Genomic DNA, 21,656 nt, shown 5'->3' with positions numbered 1-21,656 from the left:
TAATAAATCTCGTCACTTTTGCTGGATTCGCTGTTTAATCCGTCTTTGGTTACAAGTGAAGAGCAGGATTGAGTGCGATCGATAAGTTGTTGTTCATTTAATTTGTGTTTGAGTTTTAACTTTTATTTTACTGTTTAAACGTAATTTGTTTTTGCACCGGTTTAAGTCCAGTGCTACTTTGGCTTCGTTCACCAGAACCAGATGTATTTGATGTCAATGTCTGCCTTTGCCATAACAATTTTGCCCCTTTTTATTTCGCGCTATTATGATTATGATTTTATTAATAATGTGTTTTTATTTGGATCAAATAGAAGACATATTTAATTTATAAAAAGATTGCAAATACCTTGTTATTCTTATGTGTATTCATTGCTTTTCTGTTTTTTTTTTGTTTTGTTTTTTTTACGTTTTTCAACATATTCATAAGGAAGGTGCCTACAAAATATGAATCTCCAACTCAACATTCAATTCCTGCTCTCACGTCAACACAACACAACACAACACAACACACATACATCGTGATGCTCTCATGAATGTGCGTTGGAGATTAATATTTTGTGTGCAAACAAAGCACTTGCATCACTTCAAAATATTGAGGTAAAACCACTGGAGTTACATGGATTACTTTTATGATGTTTTTACTACCGTTCTGTGGCTTGAAAGACTTTCAATGGAGGCACAGAAATATCTCTTCATTCGCGTTCCGAAGATGAACGGGTCTTACGGGTTTGGAAGAACATGAGGGCCAGAAATTACATTTTTGGGTGAACTAAGTTTAATGAATTTTCACATATTTCTGGACCCAGAAAAACTTTTACAATTGTTGTCACAAGTACATTGAAAGGGTCTTTTAAAAAGTTGAATACACAAAATGTGTATTTTTTTCGGTAGCACTTTATTTCGATAGTCCACTTTAGACATTCTACTAACTATAAGTAACTTCGCAGCTACATGTCCACTAACTCTCATTAGAGTATTAACAGACTGTCTGCTTAATATCTGCTAACACTTTATTTTGTTGGTCCCCCAACAGACATACAGACTATAAGTAACTTGGCAACTACAAGTCAACTTATTCTCCTAACCCGAACCCTAACCCTAACCTACCAGTCCTCCTCAGTCTACTAATACCCTAATGACAGTTAGTGGACATGTAGCTGAAAAGTTACTTATAGTTAGTAGAATGTCTAAAGTGGACTATCGAAATAAAGTGGAACCTTTTTTTCTAAATGGAATTTACAAAATGTTTGTATTTATTGTATTGTTTTTTTTTTATGTTGAATCTGCCATGTAATAATCTGCAAATCTGATATGGCAATACATTTAAATACAACAGGATTAATAAAAAGGCACATGTCCACCTGTTTAAGGAATGGTAATTTCTGCTGAATTTAAATTAAAATTTTCATAAATTTACATACAATGACTTTCTTTGTGTTAGTTTCACACAGGAAGGCTTTTTCTGGGCTAAAACATTCTTTGGTGGTAGTTTACATGTAGCCTGGCTAACGCCAGACCCAATTCTCGTTGAGACTTGGGTCTGGGAACCACATGCGCATTTTCTCGTATTTGAGGCGTGGTTTACGAATGCGCCGGCGCCGTTTATTCATAGACAGTATATAAGATGGACACAGCGACCCCATAGACTTCAACGGAGAAAAGTGAAGCCCATTTGAAGCACTCACTTCCTGATCGCCAGGCGAACTGCGCAGGCTCAAACTGAGCTTGAACACGTGAGCAACGTGTCTGACAGCTGTCAGTCTTCTAGTAGCTGTGCGGAGAGAAATCTGAATCATTCCCTTCCGAATCTCTCAGAGACGGAGAGTGTGAGTATTAGCTGTCCATGAGCTAGCAGCAGGATCAACTTTATCACTCTCTGTGGGCTACTCCCTTGACTTTATCGGACTTAATGCCTCCACGTTCCCCCGATTGCTTGGGAGCTTCTCTGCCGGTCTATACGGTAATTTCTCTACAGTGCGACAGAGAGTCGCGTGAGTTATGACGCAATCGTTAGCCTATTTTTACAAAAACGGCTTCTACGGGGCCATAACGTAAGGTACAAGGTAATGGAGCCTTTTATACATTGTCGAGTTTCTTTAGAAATAAATAATGGACAAATGGAGTCTTTGGACGCTTCAGATGTAAAGTTATTCACTGTCAAAGTGACGCAAAAATGAATGGGAGTCAATGGAATGCTAACAGCAGGTGAAGTTCTGCTATAATGGCGGCGCCCGCGGACTTGGCGCCTCCAGAAATTTTTCATAGGGGTGGCCAGATGGGACCACTTAAAATCTTGGGGTGGCACACCAAAACTATAAACCATAATTTCAGAATTGTATTCTACTGTTGTAGTAATTCCCATACGGAAATGTAATATATGACATATCCCTATATCGCTAGTGACGCCATATATGTTAAATATAAGACAATATATTGCTATAGGTTTTTAACATATATAAATTTGCCATATTAAATGAGTATATTGACATATATTAATATGATGTATATGATTATTATTTGTATGTTTTGACCATATATGTCACCGATATGTTTAATTTATATATGCCAAACTATTTAACTATTTATTTCAAGTCTACAGATCAAGTCTACATATCCACATTTCATTTCAATTTCTATCTCATTATCCACATTTCATTTCAATTTCTATCTCATTTTCGAATCTTTTATAAATAAAATGTATTATTTATTATTATTTTACCTCTTCTTGACCAGCTCATAAAAACAAAACAAATACTACACAAATTCTATGTGAAAACTGATAATTATATGTGTGACATGTATGTAAAAAAACACTATTATACATACATCAAATATATGGGCTGGTTTTATATGTCAATTGTTCCATTTTCTAATAGGTTTTATATATGGGCATATATATATATTTTAGATATGTGGATATATTTCATATACCTAGGCTATGTACATATATTACATTTCCGTATGGGATAAACCGGCCTGAAGAAAACTATCAGAAAGACTTAAGGAAACTCCTACTGATATACTTTGGTTTATTGTGTTATAACGGACAGTGCATCACGTTGCATGAATTTCTTAAATGAAATAAACAGTTCACAAGCAGGTTAATAATAATACACACACTCCATTTCATCATTGCAAATAACACATATGACTCGACTGACAAAACTAGGAACTAACAGACACATGAAGTAAACTTGTGTGTAGTTTATAAAGTCCAACCTTGCACTTGAAAACAATCTAAACTCTTATTATGACGCAGCTCTTATTGATGCGACTTACCAGCAGCGAGAGATGTGAGACTCTGCTGACGTAGCTCCGCCCGCAATATCACGCACACAAATGCGAGTGATGCAACAGCCAATGTCGAGTTTTCCCAATTAATGCATGAATTTAACAGCATTATTTAAACTTTGTTACACATATACATGCACAAGCTAACGACGTTAGCTAGGTAACTCTTGTCAAAACGTGTCAAAGACACACCAAAAAGCTGCTGTAACATATACTGTAACCATTTGGCACTTAAAAAGCAAGTCACGACACATAATTCCCCGTCTTCTTTTACTAAAGAATATTTTTTACTTATTTACATACCGGTAGTCTTCGTCTTCTTTCTTAACTTCTTTTAAAATTGTTGACCAACGGGCACGCGCTGAGCTGTTGCTGTCTGAGCGCGCAACAGCGGCATGTACGGAGGGGCGGGGGAGGGGCGGGCTACTGTGTGCGATCGAAAGTCTAGAGCGGCTTGCCTGCCTGGCTGTGCATTAGGGATGAAATGCATAACTGATGCTACTAAAATTTATACTGGCCAGTGGGGTGGCCAGTGGGGTGGCCACGGCCACCCCTGGCCACCCCCTGGTGGCGCCATTGCCGCGGAGGCTTCAGTTTCCGGCGGATGGATTACCCCCTTGCGTTTATTGGGTGCTAAGAATGTCTATCAAATGCGCCTGTACATAGCTCATAACCATAGGTTAAATTGGGCCGGAGCGCAGCGGAGCTCAGCTCCGCCTCCCCGGGTCCACAACACACTCTGCTGGAGCTCAGCTCCGTCTCCTTCAGCACCACCAAATATATACATTTTGTTGAGTGTATATAATGAAAGTTGTGAAATAATTGGCTAATATTAACTCTAATTTGCTGCTGCAATGATTCGCCCATCGCGATGATAACTGACCTTCATCTGAGCTGCACTCAAACACCGCTCGTCAATGTCAAAATATTTGAGTCCAATCAAAGCAAGCAGGATTTACAGGAGCGCGATCCATGCGCGAATCCCAACGCGACGCTTCACTTCAGTTTACGGTCATATAGTGCGAGATTAAATGCAAGTATAAACAGCTGTTTTTCGATAGAAGTTTTAAATGACCGTCAGAAATAATCAGTTTGATCAAAGACAGACTAAGGATACTATAAGGTTAATTTAACAACCCAAGCACCCTATTAAAAATATTGGCATTATTATTCTATAAATTTGTATAACGTTACCTCGAATGTGTTCGACTTTCCCCTGTTTGTATCACTCCGCTTGTTCGTGTTTGCGCAACTTGCATCATTAAGCCAGAAGGCGGCGACAAGTGACTGTCTTTATGAGTGAGTAATTGAACCATTGATTAATGAACAGATTAGTCCACAAATATTGATCCATTTAGGAAAGAAAAAGTAGCTGAAACTGAACTTTGATGCTCATACTAACTGCTCCTATGCCTCTGGGCACAGAATGATTAAATTGGCGTTTGAAATGTAACATCTATGCAAAATAATCCTTTAATCATTTCTTATTTAAGGCCATTCCCGTTTCGAATATGTGATTGTGTATAGTCAACAATAAGCATAAACATTCTGCATTTCGATTTTATAGTGTGGATAATTCATTGCGACATTTAAACTGATTCTCATGTTTAAGAATCTGTTATCTGATAAAATACTACATGCTACATGCTTTTAAAGCTGCTGTTGTCCATTTTTTTGGCCTTCAAAACACCTTAAAAATTCACATGTTGAGATCAGGAAAATCTCAATTTTCTCGGGGGGGCATGCCCCCGAACCCCCCTAGTAGGATCACTTTTTTACGATTTTTATCTATAAAAACCTGCGCAAAAAATAATAAGGAAGTAAGTGAATTGTAAAGTATTGATCTTTGTTTGAATAACTACTCAACTCCACCTTACACATTGATACAAAGAGCCCCTTTGGTGTAAAAACACATTAAGTCATTTTACAGCGTATATTTGAATGATGACCATTCACCGTAAATAAGGGCTCCCCCTCCCTATAAAAGCCAATTTAGCCACTGCTCATAACCAATCGTTTCCATTATACCAGATGACGTATGTATAGACGCCAAAAGCTGCTCTTTTTTCGAAATAAACTTGCGTTCTAAACTACTTAGAACAATATCTAAGGCTGCATCAAAAGGTAGCTTCGCGTCTGCTGCCATGTTGAATCCATAAACAAACTGCTTAGTTGTGTCGCATAGATGTCGTCATCGTCTTGCTGCTCCCTCCCCGTTCTGTGATTGGTTCCCTAAACGAGGCGAAAATCAGGTCCATGGTTTCCAGACTGCCTTTCAGCGAGAATAAAATCGCGCTGCGCAAAGGCAGTATGGGGAAACCCAGGCTAGTTTACATGCTCATCTACTCACAAAGTTGGATGGTTTCCAATGAACTTCCTAAATAAGGCTATCTTTACACGGAAACGATTTGAAGACAAAAAACGCAAAAGTGGCGTTGCGTTATCACTTTTTATTCTGCGTTTAGACGAGCGTTATGGGGGGAAATCTGCGTGCATATGGTGACGCAAAAGTGTGTGTGATTGGATGTAGTGTGCACTCCAGACGGCTAGGTGGCGATGTGGAGCACTGAAAGTGAAAGAGACGCTGACACAGTTCTTCATGTTTAATACGGTAAAGCCGCTGCTTTAACCCTCGCTGCTCTTCGCGTGTCGCTCAGATTTTGTATTTATTTTTGTCAATGAAATTAATGCTATATTTTAGTTTGATAATGTTTTGTTATTTTCCTGTATTGGCGCATGCCTGTGACGTAAACGCGTAGGTCTAGCAGACTTTTGCGTTTTTACCCTTTAGACGGGAACGAGACGGTGGAGCGCTTTTAAGATCTCCACTCTGGAGGGGGGTTTCACTTTTTTGCGCTTTTAAGCCCCAAAAACGCCGTCGCCGTGTAAACGAAAGACACATCCGATAAAATATTTTTACGTTTTCACCCGCGAGCGTTCTCGTGTAAACAGGGCCTCGGAGTTAATATTAAATCTGGAGTCTCTTGTGAGTGTTTTGATTTCCCACTTCATTGTCAAGAATCGTGACGGAGGATTACACTCGTACACATTAAAGGGATAGTTCACTTTAAAATTAAAATTCTGTTATCATTTACTCACCCTCAAGTTGTTTCAAACCTGTATTAATTTATTTCTTCTGCTGAACACAAAGAAAGATATTTTGAAGAATGTCAGTAACCAAACAGTAGTCTGTACCCATTGACTTCCATAGTAGGAAAAAAAAATACTACGACATTACAACTACATGCACAATAAAGTCACATTTATTTGTATAGTGCTTTTCACAATACATATTGTTTCAAAGCAGCTTTACAGAAAATGCATGAGTCTACATTACAATTTAAAGTGTACAGTACATCATTACATCACTGCATTATACAGTAGTCGTTTAAAAATAACATAATAAAGGCAATAGGCAAGGCAAGGCAAGGCAAGGCAAGTTTATTTATATAGCACATTTCATACACAATGGTAATTCAAAGTGCTTTACATAGAAGAAATTAAAATAATCAAAAGAAATAAGAATAATTAAAACAGTTTAGAGTAAAAAATAAAAATAAAATAAAATAAAATACAGTGCAAACAGTCGGACGAACAGCGGCACAGTGCTCATTCAGTAAATGCAATGTTAAACAGAAGTGTTTTGAGTCTGGATTTGAATGTGGCTACTGTAGGAGCACACCTGATCTCTTCTGGAAGCTGGTTCCAGCTGCGGCTGGCATAATAGCTAAAAGCGGACTCTCCTTGCTTTGAGTGAACCCTTGGTATTTCTAGTTGATGTGATCCTAATGATCTCAGTGATCTGTTGGGTTTATATTCAGTGAGCATATCTGCAATGTATTGAGGTCCTAGGCCATTAAATGATTTATATACCAGTAATAATACTTTAAAATCAATCCTAAATGTGACTGGAAGCCAGTGTAAAGACCTGAGGACTGGTGTGATAGAGTATTTAAATAGAGTAATAGAGTATTTAAACTTGTAATAACTGTGTAAGTCTGTTCTTGTGCCATGTGCACACTAACATCTTTAGCAGTGCGTTCATTTTATGCAAACATACGCATTTAATTTAATAGAATTGAGCAGTTTGCCTGCTTTTCTTATTTATTGCATTATTTATTGATTTGTCATATTTTCAGTGTCATTGAGCACTGTTGATCTTTTTTGCCTTTTTTTCTGTGTTTCCACCAATCACTAAATCTTTGTTCAAAAGTGAGAATGTTCTGTAAAGCTTCACAATAACATCTCATTTGTCAATATTAGCAACCACTTTAGTTCACATGAACATTGTCTTCGGCCTTGAATACCAGTGATATTATGGATTATCAGTTTAACTGTACAATTAAGTTTGTACACATTTTGTGTTCCGCAAGAGAATAATATTAATAAAGCTCACCAGAAAACACTCGGTTCTGATGAGACCAAATTTGATTTCACAGTTTTTGTGGTGGCAAGAGAGAGTGAATATTTTTAATATTCATTATTTTCTTCTGTCTTTATAGTCAAGGGAAAGAGAAATATGAAATTGTCCAGTGAGTTCAACCAAAATCACTGTAACGCACATACTGTGGAAGATTTCCAGGAGCATTAGTGCAGCAGCAGAAGATAGTTTGCTTTAAAGTATGGTGCAGCATTCACCCCTTGTCGTGTGTAGGTTCTCTGAGGAGCTTTGTGTAGAGTGTATGAGTTTCTGTGTTCCACTTTCATCTGGATCACTTTCATCTGGATCACTTTCATCTGGATCACTTTCATCTAGATCACTGTCATCTGGATCACTGGATGTTGGAGTGTTGCTATTTGAACTGACTGTGTTTGTAGTTTGAGGTCTGTTATTGATCTCCTCCAGAAACTCCTCTAAACACATCCTCCTGATGATCATGAGAAGGCCTCTGGAGATCCGGTAAGTGGCGTCTGGATCGTAGTTTGAGTAGTCGTGGTGTTGAGTCACATAAACTCTTTTCAAGTCGTCCTTATCGTAGAGACTGACAATGATGCGGTCTGTGTTGCTGAGCTGGTCAGAAGATTTGTTTTTTGAGACGTGTTCAGGAAGACCTTTAGCTTTTGAGTATTTTTTAATGTTCAGATTTCCAACCACATAGTAAGGGTGATATTTGTCTGGAAGAAGTTTTTTACCATAATCATCATTTCTTTTCTCAAACAAGTGAAAACCGAAATCACCACCGGCTGGGTTACATTCATAGACCATGACATTGTCATCGTCAAAAGAAACAAATTCACTGGCAAACCAGTAGAGGAGATTGAGTCCGTGTCTGGGCCAGGGTTTGCCGAACCCAGAGTCTCTCAGCTGGGCTAATTCATTTAATGTTTTCACCATGGTCCTGTACCTTAGGAAGAGAGAGGAATATATAGACATCTATTAAAATACAAGATCAAATTTCTGAGAAGTATTCAATTGAAAACAGTAACAACACTGAGGACACATTTAAATTAAATAAGCAATGAGTGACTTCATTTGGTGGGTATGTGTTCAATAAGCAAAATATTGAACATAGCCATGAAATTAGAATTAGTTAGAAGTTAGAATTATTTTAACTTATTTCAGAAGGTGTTATTTATTAGGATATTAAAGTGTTCGAGTAAAAGTACTTTACTAATAAAGTATTATTTTACGGGAATTTTTTCATTACATTTTTAGTCCAATTATTATTATTTTTACAAGGAAACAATAAGACTTTTTATTCCATTGCAACTTCATGTAGATTTATAAGTACAAATTCATATGTCATCATGACTACCGGTAAGTACAGATAATAAGGCAGCATTTTCTATAAGCATTGTGTTATCATTGTCATTCCATCAATTGTCATTCCAAACCTGCAAGTCTTCAGTGGATCACGTCATTAGTTCAAATGTCCACTCCAACTACTCTCTAAAAAGAGAATTGTTAAAAAACAACACACAGCATGTGTTGATGGTATTTTGACACATGTTGTGTAGATTTTTAACATACAATGTGTGTTAAAATGTAAATCATATTGTAAAATTAGGTTTTAGCTTAATGTCTGCTGTGCCAGAGTCTTACATGATCAGAACAATGATTACATGGTGATGACCAGTTTGACAGGTTTCTCTACATTCTTTTTTTTTACAATAATAAAATGAGAAAAGTTTTAAAAGTTGATTAAAAAAATCTAAGATAAGTGATTACTTTTAAATACTTAAGTACAATTAAATGTGGACACTTTTTTACTTTCAAGTATGTTTTTGACTGTGAGTGAAATGTTTTATATATTTTTTACATTAAATGTATAAAACAACTGTCCTAACAAAGCATACACTCCAACATTACAGTATTAATTTATAAATCAATATTAAGATGATTATTAATCAGCTTCTGTTTCTTTGAGAGCTTTTTCTCTTAGTTTTTCAGTGTAAATAATTTGCTGCATTCACCCAAGTCCAGTTTTACTGTGTGACCATTTTGACCAGTCAAAAAGTTCTTCAGAGAGACATAGTGTAATAAATAATCTTGTTTAAAATAGTATTTCTTTCAAACGTGAAACAAAGAAAATTAGATCATACCTCTTTAAAAACTGTCATGTATTAAGCCTTCCTGTTGTAGAAGAACAGATAAGCTGGAAGACTCGCTCACTATCTGAGCGTTACGCCCTCTTGGCGTTTGCTTTCTCTGTGTGTGTGTTCTGTTGCAGGAGCCTGCCCCCATTGGTTCATCCATTTGCATTTGCTCCAGCCAATCGCTGCCTGTCTTGTGACCAGCCAATCACACACTGATTTTTTATTTTATTTGTATTTTTTATTTTTGCCTTGTTTTAACTTTATAAGGTCTTTGGGAACAGGTTAGGGGCCCTTTACATGTTGCAACATGTACCCCTAACACCAGGGGCACGTAGAAGCTCAAACCGGTGCGCAACGTTCTGCTACGGTTTCCGGGTAGAACAACATGTTTCCTGGAAACGGTGTGTCAAAAAAGTGTCAAAAATCAGCAGCAACGTGTATAAACCACGCGGTATTAAAGAGACAGGTCCAAGTAAAGTCCTTTACAAATGTGTCCTGCAGCTCGCTATATGCAACCATTGAAGATATTAGAAGACATGTTTGTCGTAAGAGTTTTATAGTAAAATTATAGCATATCAACAGTGATCAGCAATAACGAGAAGACTAATACTCACAATAAAAATAATAAGGTCATATAGATCATAACAGAAAGAAGTGGATTATCCTTCACCTGAAATGTTTGTCTTTTCATCCTGAAATGCGAGATAAATGTTGGATCACAATAATTGAGAATCACAGTTTCCACAAACCCCTTCACTCGATTGGGATGTTCTCTTTTATTCTGGACGGCAAGAGCGTGACAGTAACATCGAGCGTATTTTGCAGTATTAAACACGTATTTATACCGATTTCACCAGGCTCCGAAAAGTATTCAGAAAGAACACAGAGAATGTCCTTCCCAGCTGCCGTAGTTGCAACTCTTGCCTCATCAGAACCGGTGTTCAACGCACCACCGTTTCTGTTTAAAAAACGTTTTGCAACTTTTTGTCGGGGCTGAACACAGCTCAGGTAAGGCGTGGTTGCCACCAGTTGTAAGTTTTAGTTTTAGTTAGAGTAGGTAGATTTATTTTGTGTGTCTTGCTTTCAGTAAGACTTTTATGCCTTTAGTTAGTTGGTTGTTTTGGTTTTCCTGGTTTTCTTTTTTTGGCAACACTCTTGTTCCCCTTTCACCTTTTTTGTGTTTTCTTTTGTTGGACTTTTGTTTATGTAAATACATTTAATAATTCTTAAAGCTTTACTTCTCACGCTTCAAGCTTTGCTGGTGGTCTGTTGAGTCTCCTTCTGTTTATTTGTACAGGTTTGTTCTGTATTCTAGTTTGTTGATGTGCCTTTGATACTGTAAGGCCCGACTCGATCGGCGACTCGACCCAATCAGCGGGTGAAGGAATACGCGCGTTACTGTCTTTCCTTGTGGAAAAGTAATTAGATTAAATTAAATACATTTTCTCAATGTATTAATTCGTTATTTCATCTGACTCCATAAGGTTTTAATGATTTCAGTGCATCATTAAATGTGAGCAAATGTTTGACTATTCTTTTAACTCGTTACTGAAAATAATGTCAAAGTCAGTTAGAAAAGAATCAAATGTTTACAATTTATTATGTCAGGTAAATGTATCATGTCAATTTCATAATCAGTTCAAAGATAATCAATACAATAACATCAAATGCTCAGAGATAAAGAGTAAAAGATGTAGGTTAAACCCGACATTAGAAAATACATGAAGCTGAGAGTCTTGCCACTCTCAGGATCACGGGCTAATTTGAGTTACAAATCGCCCCGAGCCCTTTGCTGCATTTCATTATATAGACAGAATCTCTTTCACATGGAAGCGTCTGCTAACAATGGGAATTTGCATTCAGAGCTTATTCAGAGGTTGGATTCCTTTGAGAGCAGGAGGCCATTTGCTTGGAAGTCACACCCTTCTGTGTGCAAGATATTTCTAAACTCTTAAGAACTTTATTACCTTTTCGTTTACTTCTGTGGGAATGAGACCTTTGTACCAGTCGCACTGAGACATTTCAAATGATACCAAACATGTATAATACTGTATGATAATTGTTCACATTTAAACCATATAGGTTTAGTGTAAATTTCAGGTGATCTAAGCATGAGAGAGAGTGGGGGAAGAGGGAAAGAGATGTGTTCTGAGGTGAGACTTTCATCTCAAATGGTGAGTTCAAATATTAATTTCCAGAAAGGTCCTTTGTCTCCTCAGGGAGTGGTCGCTCCTCAACCAGACTGCCCGGCATTCCCTGATTCCTCAATTCTTACAATACCCCGACCAGGGATGGACAACTTCGATAGTGACGAGGGCCAACATTTTTTCTGCTTCATTCTGTTATGAACTGCTCCGAGACGAGGTTTTAGATCCAAACGCAGCTTTATTGTATGGGGCAATCCAGAGGCGTAATCCAATGTATAGGCAAGGGTCATACACAGACAGGCAGTCAAACAAAGAAACAAAGAAACAAACAAAACAGGCAGGGACCAGAGGCAAGAGAGTAATCCAGGGACCAGAGGCGAGAGAGTAATCCAGGGACCAGAGGATATCCAAAAACCAAATGACAAAAACCAGGGAAAACGCTCGGAATTGCAGTGAAACACTAGACAAGACTTCGCCGTGAGTGAATGAATGAACAAGGTATAAATAGACAGACTAACAGGATGAGACACAGGTGAAATGCATTCAGTGAATGAGGTACAGGTGAATGTGATCAGTGACAAGTAATGATGAGTCCGGGCAGAGAATGATGGGAGATGTAGTCTGTGAGTGAATGATATAGTCTTGATGTGGAGTGCCCTCAGGTGGCTCTCAAGGGCACTCCAGCTGGTGACCGTTACATAGCCCCCCCTTTAAGGAGCGGATTCCAGACGCTCCAAAAACTGTCCAGGAGGGAGGTGGAGTGGAGGCGGACCCGGGGGCGGGATGGAGGGCCAGGCCCGTGGAGCGGAAGAGGGCCTGGAGCAGGCTGTGCAGGCGACCAGGGCGGAGCCGGCTGTGCAGGCGACCAGGGCGGATCCGGCTGTGCAGGCGACCAGGGCGGAGCCGGCTGTGCAGGGGACCAGGGCGGAGCCGGCTGTGCAGGCGACCAGGGCGGAGCCGGCTGTGCAGGCGACCAGGGCGGAGTCGGCTGTGCAGGCAACCAGGGCGGAGCAGGACGTGACCACGGCGGAGCAGTAGGACCTTCGGGTGGCCACGGCGGTGAAGGCCCCTCGGGCGGCCGGGGCGGAGACGACCCTTCGGGAGACCACGGAACAGGAACAGACACCGGCTCAGGAACAGACATCGGCTCAGGAACAGACACCGGCTCAGGAACGGGCTCCGTGGATGCGATGGCCATCTTGTCCGAAGACACAGGCGTGGAGTCGGCCATCTTGTCCGAAGACACAGGCGTGGAGTCGGCCATCTTGTCCGAAGACACAGGCGTGGAGTCGGCCATCTTGTCCGAAGACACAGGCGTGGAGTCGGCCATCTTGTCCGAAGACACAGGCGTGGAGTCGGCCATCTTGTCCGAAGACACAGGCGTGGAGTCGGCCATCTTGTCCGAAGACACAGGCGTGGAGTCGGCCATCTTGTCCGAAGACACAGGCGTGGAGTCGGCCATCTTGTTCGAAGACACAGGCTCAGAAAGAGGAAGAGGAACAGATTCAGGTTCAGGCTTAAGCACGGATTCAGTCTCGGTGGGACGAGACTCTGGATCGGCTGACGTGACGTGAAGCTCAGTCTCTGGAACAGGCACAGTCTCAGGAACAGGAAACGTGGCGACGACCCTCGGGTCCGAGGGCTCAGGCAATGTGGCGGCGGCCATCTTGTCCGGAGACACTGGCTCGGTGGCAGCCATCTGGTCCAAGGGCTCAGGCGACGTGGCGGCGGCCATTTTGTCTAGAGAGACTGGCTCGGAGGTGGCGGCCATCTGGTCCAAAGGCTCAGGCGACGTGGCAGCGGCCATCTTGTCCGGAGACAAAGGCGTAAGGGCAGTCTTGGTGGGACGAGACTCTTGAACGGCCTCTGGCTGGGCAGACGTGACGTGAAGCTCTGGCTCGGTAGGACTGACGTGAAGCTCTGGCTCTGGCTCGGCAGGACTGACGTGAAGCTCTGGCTCTGGCTCGGCAGGACTGACGTGAAGCTCTGGCTCTGGCTCGGCAGGACTGACGTGAAGCTCTGGCTCTGGCTCGGCAGGACTGACGTGAAGCTCTGGCTCTGGCTCGGCAGGACTGACGTGAAGCTCTGGCTCTGGCTCGGCAGGACTGACGTGAAGCTCTGGCTCTGGCTCGGCAGGACTGACGTGAAGCTCTGGCTCTGGCTCGGCAGGACTGACGTGAAGCTCTGGCTCTGGCTCGGCAGGACTGACGTGAAGCTCTGGCTCTGGCTCGGCAGGACTGACGTGAAGCTCTGGCTCTGGCTCGGCAGGACTGACGTGAAGCTCTGGCTCTGGCTCGGCAGGACTGACGTGAAGCTCTGGCTCGGCAGGACTGACGTGATGCGTAGGCTCGGCAGGACGAAACCCTAGAACAATGGCCCTCTTGGCAGCGCGTGCAGACATAAGCGGGGGATCGGCCACGCTGGAAACCGGTCCTGTACGTCCATAGACCGATCCAGTGGCTGGCTTGATGGTTGGAAAGACATGACGATTCTCAGGCGAGACGTGAACTGACTCTGGCTGGGCAGACTGGACGTGGAGTTGTGAAGTGTCATGATCTGGGTGCTTTCTCTGACTCTATCTCACACACACACACACACACACTTTCACACGCGGTCTAGTAACGCCCATTCACATACTCACACGCTGACCCATTTACGCACATACCTCTTCAATCTACTTTCATGTCTTTCAGCTGATGCTCTTTACCAGTCTTGGCCTATTACTCTCATCACCTGTCCCTCCTTTCTCACTGATTGCTTCCCTATATCCTGGCTTTTCTTTCTATCAGACCTCGCTGGAGTATTGCTTTTGCTATTGTGAACTGTATTGTGTCTGACGCTATTTTTGTCCTGTCTCAGTCCTGTCGCGTGGACCCGTGTGTGTCGGTACCTAACCCTGTCCAGAGAATCACTGACCGCCTCGTCTGCCTCCCGGACGCTATCACTCACGGGGAATTCAGCCACGCAGCTCCAGTCTAACAGACCTTTGTTCACCTGTTTGCTTTACGCGCTTCCTGTGTTTCTAACTACCTCGGGTAGTCTTTTGTTTCTTTTGAGGCTGCATATTTGTCAAGACTTGTCAAGCTCTAATTAAAGTGACTGTTTCTCCAAACCTGCTGTGTTGTCCGCTTACCATCATGACAGAATACTCCAGCCAGCCATCGGACCCAGCAGCGGAGGATCAGGTACGGTCGGCGGTCGAGCTCCAGGGTACTATGTTGGGAAGGCACGAACAGGAACTCTCCGCGGCTCGACATGCTGTCGACACGCTGGCAGTCCAGGTTAATGACCTCACTCAGCAGCTTCATCAGCTCCGCTACAATCCACCTGTTTCTCCGGGCTTGCCTAACGCGCATGAGCCGCGCATCAATAATCCGCCAAACTACACTGGTGAGCCAACCCAATGCAGAGCTTTCCTAACACAGTGCGAGGTTGTGTTTTCTCTCCAGCCCACCACCTATGCCAGAGACCGGTCCCGCGTAGCCTATGTCATTTCTCTTCTATCTGGAGGAGCACGCGAGTGGGCCACGGCGGCCTGGGAGGCTGAGGCAGAATGTGTCGAACGTTTCCAGCTGTTCAAGGAGGAGATGATAAGAGTCTTCGATCGCTCAGTCTACGGGGAGGAGGCTGCTCGGGTGCTGTCTACGCTTCGGCAGGGTAGACGCTCGGTGGCAGACTTTTCCATTGAATTCCAAACCCTGGCCACCACTTGCGGATGGAACGAGCCCGCCTTGCTCTCTCGTTTCCTCGAGGGTCTCAACGCACAAATCAAGGATGAGGTGTTGGCTCGAGAGGTGCCCAGCCGCCTAGATGCGCTGATTGAACTGGCCATTCGCATCGAGAAGCGTTTCGACTTACGACGCAGAGCCCGAGGCATGGAATCTTCGCTTCTGGCATCGACGACTCCCGCCGCCCATTCCGTCGTGGAGGACGAAACAGAGCCCATGCAGGTGGGAAATATTCGCATCTCTTCTAAGGAGAGGGAGCGAAGGATCATCCACCGTCTTTGTCTCTACTGTGCTTCGGCTACACACTTTGCCTCTTCATGTCCGTTAAAAGCCTCCGCTCGCCGGTAAAGGGAGGGCTACTGGCGAGCGCGACTTCTCTGGACTCTCCACCACATTCCTACACCACCTTTGATGTCCACCTGCGATGGCCGGGGTTTTCTGCCACCTGTAAGGCCCTCATAGACTCTGGTGCGGAGGGATGTTTTCTCGATGAGACTTGGGCGCGCGCTCAGGGTATCCCGCTCAGAGAGCTTGAGGGAGCCACGCCCCTATTCGCGCTTGATGGAAGTTCCCTTCCTAGAGTAAGACGAGAGACTCTCCCATTGACACTCACGGTTTCTGGTAACCATCGTGAGACCATGTCTTTTCTTATTTTTAATTCTCCCTTTCATCCTGTTGTTTTAGGCCATCCGTGGCTTATTAAGCATAATCCTCAGATTAATTGGTGTAAGGATTCTGTTGTGTCGTGGAATGTTTCGTGTCATGTTAACTGTTTGACTTCTGCTCCTCCTTCTGTCTCTTCTGTCTCTGTTATTCAGGAGGAGCTCGGGGATTTGTCCGGGGTTCCGGAGGAATACCAGGATCTCGGGATGGTGTTCAGCCGGGCACGTGCCGCCTCTCTTCCCCCTCATCGGCCCTATGATTGCGCTATCGACCTTGTTCCCGGTAGCACTCCTCCTCGCGGACGGTTATATTCTTTGTCTGCGCCCGAGCGTGAGGCTCTTGAGAGTTATCTATCTGAGTGTCTAGACGCGGGTACTATAGTTTCTTCGACGTCACCGGCGGGGGCGGGGTTTTTCTTCGTTAAGAAGAAAGATGGGTCCTTGCGTCCTTGCATAGATTATCGAGGGCTGAATGACATAACCATTAAGAACCGTTATCCCCTACCACTTATGTCTTCAGCTTTCGAGCTCTTGCAGGGCGCAAGGATCTTTACTAAACTCGATCTCCGCAACGCCTATCATTTGATCCGCATCAAGGAGGGGGATGAATGGAAGACGGCGTTTAACACCCCCCTGGGGCACTTCGAATATCGGGTTTTACCGTTCGGTCTGGTCAACGCTCCCGCCGTCTTTCAAGCGTTGGTCAACGACGTTCTTAGGGATATGCTTAACGTTTTCGTTTTCGTGTATTTAGATGACATACTCATCTTTTCCCCCTCCATCGAGATTCACGTTCAGCACGTTCGGCGGGTTTTGCAGCGTCTGTTGGAGAATAAGCTCTTTGTGAAGGCTGAGAAGTGCAAGTTTCATGCTAACTCTATTTCCTTTTTGGGTTCGGTTATTTCTGCCGAAGGGGTTAGCATGGATCTGGACAAGGTCAGGGCTGTCACAGAGTGGCCCGTACCTGATTCCCGAGTTGCACTTCAACGTTTCCTTGGGTTTGCTAACTTTTACAGACGCTTCATTCACAACTATAGTCAGGTCGTGGCTCCCTTGACTTCGTTAACCTCTTCTAGGACCCGGTTTGTGTGGTCTAGTTCGGCTCAGGATGCGTTCGATCGTCTGAAGTCTCTGTTCACATCTGCGCCCATTCTACTTTACCCCGACGTTTCTAAACAATTCATTGTTGAGGTGGATGCTTCCGAGGTGGGGGTCGGGGCCATCCTCTCTCAACGCTCGACCGCGGATGGTAAAGTACATCCTTGCGCGTTTTTCTCACACAAGTTGTCGCCGTCCGAGCGCAACTATGATGTGGGAAACCGCGAATTGCTCGCTGTACGTCTCGCACTCGAGGAGTGGCGTCAGTGGTTGGAGGGGTCTTCGGTTCCGTTTGTCGTTTGGACGGACCATCGTAACCTTGAATATATTAGTTCGGCCAAACGTCTGAACGCTAGACAGGCTCGGTGGGCGCTATTCTTTACACGGTTTGATTTTTCCATCTCGTTTCGTCCGGGTACTAAGAATGTTAAGCCTGACGCTCTTTCGCGACTTTACGACCCCACTGTTGAGACCATTTCCGACGTTCCTATCGTACCTGCGGAACGCGTGTTAGGCGCCGCCGTTTGGGGTATCGAGAGGCTTGTCAAGCGCGCATTGACTCAGGTTGTTACGCCTCACTCATGCCCCCGTAACCGCTTGTTTGTACCTATCTCGGCGCGCCGTGCGGTGTTGCAGTGGGCCCATTCGTCCAAATTCGCTGCCCATCCCGGCGTTAGGGGCACGTTAGCCTCCGTTCGTCAGCGGTTTTGGTGGCCCACTTGCGAGAAGGATACGCGGCGCTTTATTGCGGCATGCACGGACTGCGCTCAGACCAAGTCGAGTAACACCCCCCCTGCCGGTCTTCTAAGACCCTTACCCATTCCGTCTAGACCTTGGTCGCACATTGCGCTTGATTTTATTACGGGTCTCCCCGCGTCTTTAGATAATACGGTTGTTTTAACCATCATAGACCGTTTTTCTAAGACCGCACACTTCGTTCCGCTTCCCAAGTTACCCTCTGCAAAGGAGACCGCCCAGTTATTGGTAGAACACGTTTTCCGACTTCACGGTCTCCCCTCCGATGTCGTTTCTGACAGAGGTCCCCAATTCACTGCATTATTCTGGAAGGAGTTTTGTAGGTCTATTGGGGCTTCTGTCAGTCTCTCCTCGGGTTTTCACCCCCAGACGAATGGGCAGGCGGAGCGCGCCAATCAATCTATTGGTCGTATTTTGCGCGCTTTGGCTTTTCGGAATCCTGCGTCCTGGGCAGAACAACTTCCCTGGGCCGAATACGCTCATAATTCCCTGCCTTCGTCCGCTACGGGGTTATCTCCATTTCAGGCCAGCCTAGGTTACCAGCCTCCTCTTTTTCCCTCCCAGGAGGTGGACTCTAGGGTGCCGTCCGTGCAGGAGTTCGTTCGTCGTTGTAAACGCACATGGTTAGGGGTCAGGTCCGCGCTCTGTCGTTCCCGGAGACGGACTTGTAGAGCAGCCAATCGCCGCCGCGTTAAGAGCCCTAAGTATCGTTGCGGACAGAGGGTCTGGTTGTCGTCTGCCGACCTTCCCCTTCAGTCCGCGTCCCGTAAACTCGCTCCTCGTTTTATTGGGCCTTTCCGCGTTTCTAGGGTTCTTAGTCCTGTCACGGTCCAGTTAAGACTTCCTCGGTACCTACGTCGCGTACACCCGGTGTTTCACGTCTCACGAATTAAACCCGCCGTTCGTTCTTCCCCGCTCGTTACCACACCTCCGGTGCGCGTCGAGGGAACACCTATTTATACGGTTCACAAATTGCTGGACGTTCGACGCCGGGGACGAGGTCGGCAGTTCTTAGTGGACTGGGAGGGTTACGGTCCTGAGGAGAGGAGCTGGGTACCGTCCCGGGATATCCTGGATCAGTCACTCATTGATGACTTCCTCCGGTCCCGCCAGTCCTCCTCCTCTATTGCGCCAGGGGGCGCTGTTGAGGGGGGGGCACTGTCATGATCTGGGTGCTTTCTCTGACTCTATCTCACACACACACACACACACACTTTCACACGCGGTCTAGTAACGCCCATTCACATACTCACACGCTGACCCATTTACGCACATACCTCTTCAATCTACTTTCATGTCTTTCAGCTGATGCTCTTTACCAGTCTTGGCCTATTACTCTCATCACCTGTCCCTCCTTTCTCACTGATTGCTTCCCTATATCCTGGCTTTTCTTTCTATCAGACCTCGCTGGAGTATTGCTTTTGCTATTGTGAACTGTATTGTGTCTGACGCTATTTTTGTCCTGTCTCAGTCCTGTCGCGTGGACCCGTGTGTGTCGGTACCTAACCCTGTCCAGAGAATCACTGACCGCCTCGTCTGCCTCCCGGACGCTATCACTCACGGGGAATTCAGCCACGCAGCTCCAGTCTAACAGACCTTTGTTCACCTGTTTGCTTTACGCGCTTCCTGTGTTTCTAACTACCTCGGGTAGTCTTTTGTTTCTTTTGAGGCTGCATATTTGTCAAGACTTGTCAAGCTCTAATTAAAGTGACTGTTTCTCCAAACCTGCTGTGTTGTCCGCTTACCATCATGACAGTGAAGACCCTGGAGTGGACGCGGCCAGCGGTGAGGGCTCTGGGAGTACTGTGAGCTTGCAGGGTGTTTCATCAGCCAAGCTCACAATAAATGCCGTACCGCTCAAGGAGAGGGCCAGGTCGACATACCCTTCTAGGGTCCAGCCGGTATAGTCCTCCGGCATAAATTGAGCAACGTCATCATCCAGCCCGCTCAAAAACAGGTCCATGAGCTGGGTGTCATTTAACGTTCCCAGATGACAGCAAGACAAAAAGTCCCTCGCATACCTCTCAATAGGCTGGCCATTTTGGAACACCGAAGAAAGGAACTTCCTCAGGGCCTGGTTGCTAACAACTGCTGGATCCATCTTGTGGCGAAGTCTTCTGTTATGAACTGCTCCGAGACGAGGTTTTAGATCCAAACGCAGCTTTATTGTATGGGGCAATCCAGAGGCGTAATCCAATGTATAGGCAAGGGTCATACACAGACAGGCAGTCAAACAAAGAAACAAAGAAACAAACAAAACAGGCAGGGACCAGAGGCAAGAGAGTAATCCAGGGACCAGAGGCGAGAGAGGAATCCAGGGACCAGAGGATATCCAAAAACCAAATGACAAAAACCAGGGAAAACGCTCGGAATTGCAGTGAAACACTAGACAAGACTTCGCCGTGAGTGAATGAATGAACAAGGTATAAATAGACAGACTAACAGGATGAGACACAGGTGAAATGCATTCAGTGAATGAGGTACAGGTGAATGTGATCAGTGACAAGTAATGATGAGTCCGGGCAGAGAATGATGGGAGATGTAGTCTGTGAGTGAATGATATAGTCTTGATGTGGAGTGCCCTCAGGTGGCTCTCAAGGGCACTCCAGCTGGTGACCGTTACACATTCTAAGAGGCCAGTTTGCTAATGCACACTCACACCTCTTACACAGTCTTACTCAATTTCCTTTTTATTAAGGGAAATCAATGTAGAATTAATGTAATTTGTTTTGAAAGATTTTAATAACTATAAAACTTGTGCAATTATGCTAATACAAACGGGAAACTTTGTTATCAGTTGACAAGCAATATTACCCCAACAAGTAAATGTAAACCTCAATCTCTATCGCAGTGTCTGTAGATCTGCAACAAACAAATGTACAGATGTCCTATTTTTGATTACAAGCCTAGAGAACGTTCTCAACCTCAGAGAACAGTTAAAAAGTGCTTATTCAAAAACAGTTGTACCAAATGGTATTACTAATCCACAATATCCACATATTACCATGAATAAAAATACTATTTTTTTAAAAATGTATAAAAACATAATTAAGCATATACATTTCTGTCATGCATTTGGCAAAAATGTTTTGTCGACTATTCATTTTAGTGTATAACTAAAATCAACTGATGTAGACTGGTGTCTGCTGAATCAAATGATGTAATACTGGTGTTTTCAAAACACGGGTGTGGTTTACATAAAGAGCTGATGGAAAAACTGTCTAATGTCCTTTATGAAAATGTAGAAGTGGGAGGAGCTTCAGGTCTTCTCTTCAGAGGAGGAAGAGAAAACTCTAAAAATATAATTACTCTGTAAGTTTGCAAATACTAGGATTCTGGATAATTAGATTTTTATTATTTGTATTATTCCTAACAAAAATAAAAGCAATTACATTTTATCAGATCTGACACTTAAAAGGCTCAATGTGTTTCATGAC

The 21,656-nt window shown here is 43.9% G+C and overlaps 1 protein-coding gene across 2 annotated transcripts; it reads right to left on the bottom strand.

The window, feature by feature from the left end:
- Window positions 1–6,537: 6,537 nt before the first annotated feature.
- LOC307001080 (uncharacterized protein) lies at window positions 6,538–9,941 on the bottom strand. Of its 2 annotated transcripts, XM_079617219.1 has the most exons (3): window positions 9,835–9,909; window positions 9,127–9,181; window positions 6,538–8,636 (listed from the first exon to the last, which is right to left on the bottom strand). In XM_079617219.1, exon 3 carries the CDS (start codon window positions 8,624–8,626, stop codon window positions 7,907–7,909), a length of 720 nt encoding a protein of 239 aa, XP_079473345.1. In that variant the 5' UTR covers window positions 8,627–8,636; window positions 9,127–9,181; window positions 9,835–9,909; the 3' UTR covers window positions 6,538–7,906. The 2 variants fall into 2 exon arrangements, with proteins under 2 accessions (XP_079473345.1, XP_079473344.1); XM_079617218.1 differs by lacking the exon at window positions 9,127–9,181 and having other exon boundaries at window positions 6,539–8,636; window positions 9,835–9,941.
- Between the last annotated feature and the right edge of the window lie 11,715 nt (window positions 9,942–21,656).

Source organism: Phoxinus phoxinus (assembly GCF_949152265.1).
Source record: "Phoxinus phoxinus genome assembly, chromosome: 6".
Taxonomy (NCBI): domain Eukaryota; kingdom Metazoa; phylum Chordata; class Actinopteri; order Cypriniformes; family Leuciscidae; genus Phoxinus; species Phoxinus phoxinus.
The sequence above is the reverse complement of the archived record's forward strand: the minus strand, read 5'-3'. Positions and strand labels throughout refer to the sequence as shown.